The 2,861-nt window shown below is 40.6% G+C and overlaps 1 protein-coding gene across 1 annotated transcript in view; it reads right to left on the bottom strand.

The window, feature by feature from the left end:
* The window catches only part of LOC118320854 (multiple epidermal growth factor-like domains protein 11), a gene marked incomplete in the record, with an annotated part of 94,827 nt that overhangs the window by 4,593 nt on the left and 87,373 nt on the right, over positions 1 to 2,861 (bottom strand). Inside the window, 4 exon segments of the mRNA XM_035651977.1 lie at positions 362 to 415; positions 544 to 613; positions 1,432 to 1,586; positions 1,995 to 2,229. Coding sequence (XP_035507870.1) covers positions 362 to 415; positions 544 to 613; positions 1,432 to 1,586; positions 1,995 to 2,229 — 514 coding nt within the window.

The following is a 2,861-nucleotide window of genomic DNA, read 5'->3' as shown; positions in this document are numbered from 1 at the left end:
ACCAGAGTTAGTGATTGTTGGAAACACTAACAGAGAGTTTTATTTTGTTTCTGTCCACTTTGAATGAAGTGATGATGTTACGATGATATTCAAGGTAAAATTACTGTTTTTTATCCTGTCACATTTAATCAGATTCTGTCTCTCTGCTGCAGTGAGTGCAGACTGAGCCTCAGAGCGCTGTCTCGTGTTACATGGAAATGCAGCGATCCACATCCAGTCTGACTTTCAACACAGGGACCAGCAACATGAAGCAGAGGGTTCAAAATGCAAGAGAGGCAGTCATTGGCTGAAGGGGGACTGTTCGAGCAAGAGGATCAGCTGGGTTGGGGGTGTCAGAGGCCCGGTCCACCTCGCACTGTACCTCTGTAGCGCGGCTCCACGTGGTAGCTATACCGCCGGTCGATGCAATAAACTCCTGCAGAGAAAGCAGAGAGAAACGGTCCTGGAAGGTGAACTTTATCTGACTTTATGGATATTTCATACTATATAAAACTGTACAATGAACCAAATAGTGACTCAGTGACTCAGGAAGCTCAGACTGACCCAGTTCACTAAGGTTACAGTAGGCCCCCCACTCTGGAGCACTGTTCCTGTGTCGCTTCTTTATCTTCATCTGGAAAACATGAACACAATGATTTCACCTTAGAAAAGACACTTTTAAAGAAATAATGCGCCCATATTATTTTTTAAATACCTGGAAATATTAATACATTTACAAAAATAGCCTGTGAATTTACATGTCTAATGGAAAATAACGTGAAAAATAGACAAAATACATCTGCTAATCTATAAATTCTTCTTCTTCTTTTGCAGATATTTACTGTTTATTTAATAAATAGAACAGATTGGTAAATTCAAGTTTAATACTGTTTATATATTTATAAAATTATGTAAGTAAGTAATTGTTCTGCAATTTTACATTTGTTTGTTTGTTAACAGATATCTTGTATAATTTTGGAAGTTTTCACAACAAAAACGTTGAATAAATGTTGTTTATCAGTGTATAAGCAGGTAAACTGTCAAAATGCAGTTTTTATCAGTGAAAACAGCTATAATTACTGTAATTTCACAGATAATGACTTTATTACAGTTCTATAACTTTTCAAATTTGGTTTAAAAATCTAATAATAAATTTACAGATTATTTGTTTTATTTGCCTCTATTTATAAGTAATTTTATTATTTTTATATGTATACATATCTTTAATTAAACATTAAAAAACCAAACAATTAGAGAGAAAAACATTAGCCTAAAAAACTGTATTGTAATTATAAAAAATTACTACTAATTGTACGAGTCAGTTTATTGTTATAGGAAGACTAGCGACCACTTTGTGGATCCAGTTTAAGAATAAAGAATAAAGCATCCTGCAGCCCAAACTAACTGTTAACAGACAGAGTTTTCCTCCAGTCAGAAGGCCCTTGGACGCACCTTGGCGGAGCTCCTCTTGTCTGGCTTGGCGTAGTGAGCGGCGTAGGTGCAGGGCCCCAGGGTGCGGTAGCTGGGGTTGGAGAAGCAGCGGCCTACAGTGCTGTTACTGGGAGAGGACTCTGCAGAGGAGAGCAGCCCTGCACACTGCAGCCCTGCTGTCACCACACGACATCAGCACAGGTTCTTACATCCTCCTCCTCCACTCATCACCATCACACACATGCATATGCACACGCACACACCTCACGCAACGTATCTAAGCACTGAAAACTGCTAGAAAATGAAAATGTGAACTCAGTAACTGCAGGAAGTTCGAGTGTCACATAAAGCTGACCACCGTTTGTTGTGTTGTCCTGTGTTGTCAAGAAAAAGTCCTGGAAAAAATGATTTATTAACCTGATTATAAACTGAATATCTTTCGCCTGTAAGTAGATAAAACAAACAAATCACTTGTGTTTTGATTAATCGAAATAATAATCAATAATCAGTTGGAGTCCTGGTTCGGGTCCAGTCTGCCTGAATGTGAGGAGGGAACAATCAGAGATGCAGTACGGACGTCTCACCTGAGAGCGAGTAGTCGGTGGAATTGATGTGCAGGGCGGGCGTGTAGGTGACGCTCGGCACGTGGTGGCCTTTCTCTCTCTGCCGGTAGCGGAACCAGACCACCAGGCTGAGCATGGCCATGATGAGCAGCAGCAGGAAGATGATGCCGAGGACGGCGCCGGCCGACTGGCGCTCCGACGCCAGGGCCGGGCTGATCTTGGTGTAAGGGTTCAGCTCCTCCATCATCAGAGCCGCTGAGGAGGACATTTATATTCAAAGATCAATCAAGAAAATATGGCAGTTCACAGTTTACAGCAGTTAATGATTGCATTGAAAAAGGGGAATATCGAATATAAAATGTAGCTTACGAACTGACATTTACATTTTTATTGAACTTATTATAGTATAACTATTTTAGGAATTATGCATGACTGATGTTTTTAAAATTAACATCATATACATCACATCACATAAAAAAAAAGTCACACACCCCCTGCAGTACTCCAAAGGACCTATAGGGGCACCCCCAAACTTCTAATAATAGCTCAGCTTGAATTTCAGCTCGTACTTACCAGGCTAGTAAAGGAGACCTGCGTCTATTTGGGACTCTGCTTTTATTTAGTTACGAGTGTATTAAAAAATGATGGCGCTTTATAGAAGTAATCTCAACAGCTGATGGAGGGACTGCTGTGAAGTTGCAGACATGTTAGTCCAACGGAGAACTCTTTGTACCTTCATATTACACAAACACTTTCACTATCTTATGCAGAGTTTTCATCTCCATGTGCATGTGTGTGTGTTCTGCTGTTATCTTTTTGTTCAGGACTGACAGGAAGAAGCAGCATCAAACACTCGTCATCCAGCTGCATTACCCCCCCCCCCCCCCC

Source organism: Morone saxatilis, unplaced genomic scaffold, assembly GCF_004916995.1.
Source record: "Morone saxatilis isolate NCDOM2014 unplaced genomic scaffold, NCSU_SB_2.0 Contig11, whole genome shotgun sequence".
Taxonomy (NCBI): domain Eukaryota; kingdom Metazoa; phylum Chordata; class Actinopteri; family Moronidae; genus Morone; species Morone saxatilis.
Note: the sequence above shows the minus strand (reverse complement) of the source record. Positions and strands in the feature narration are given on the sequence as shown.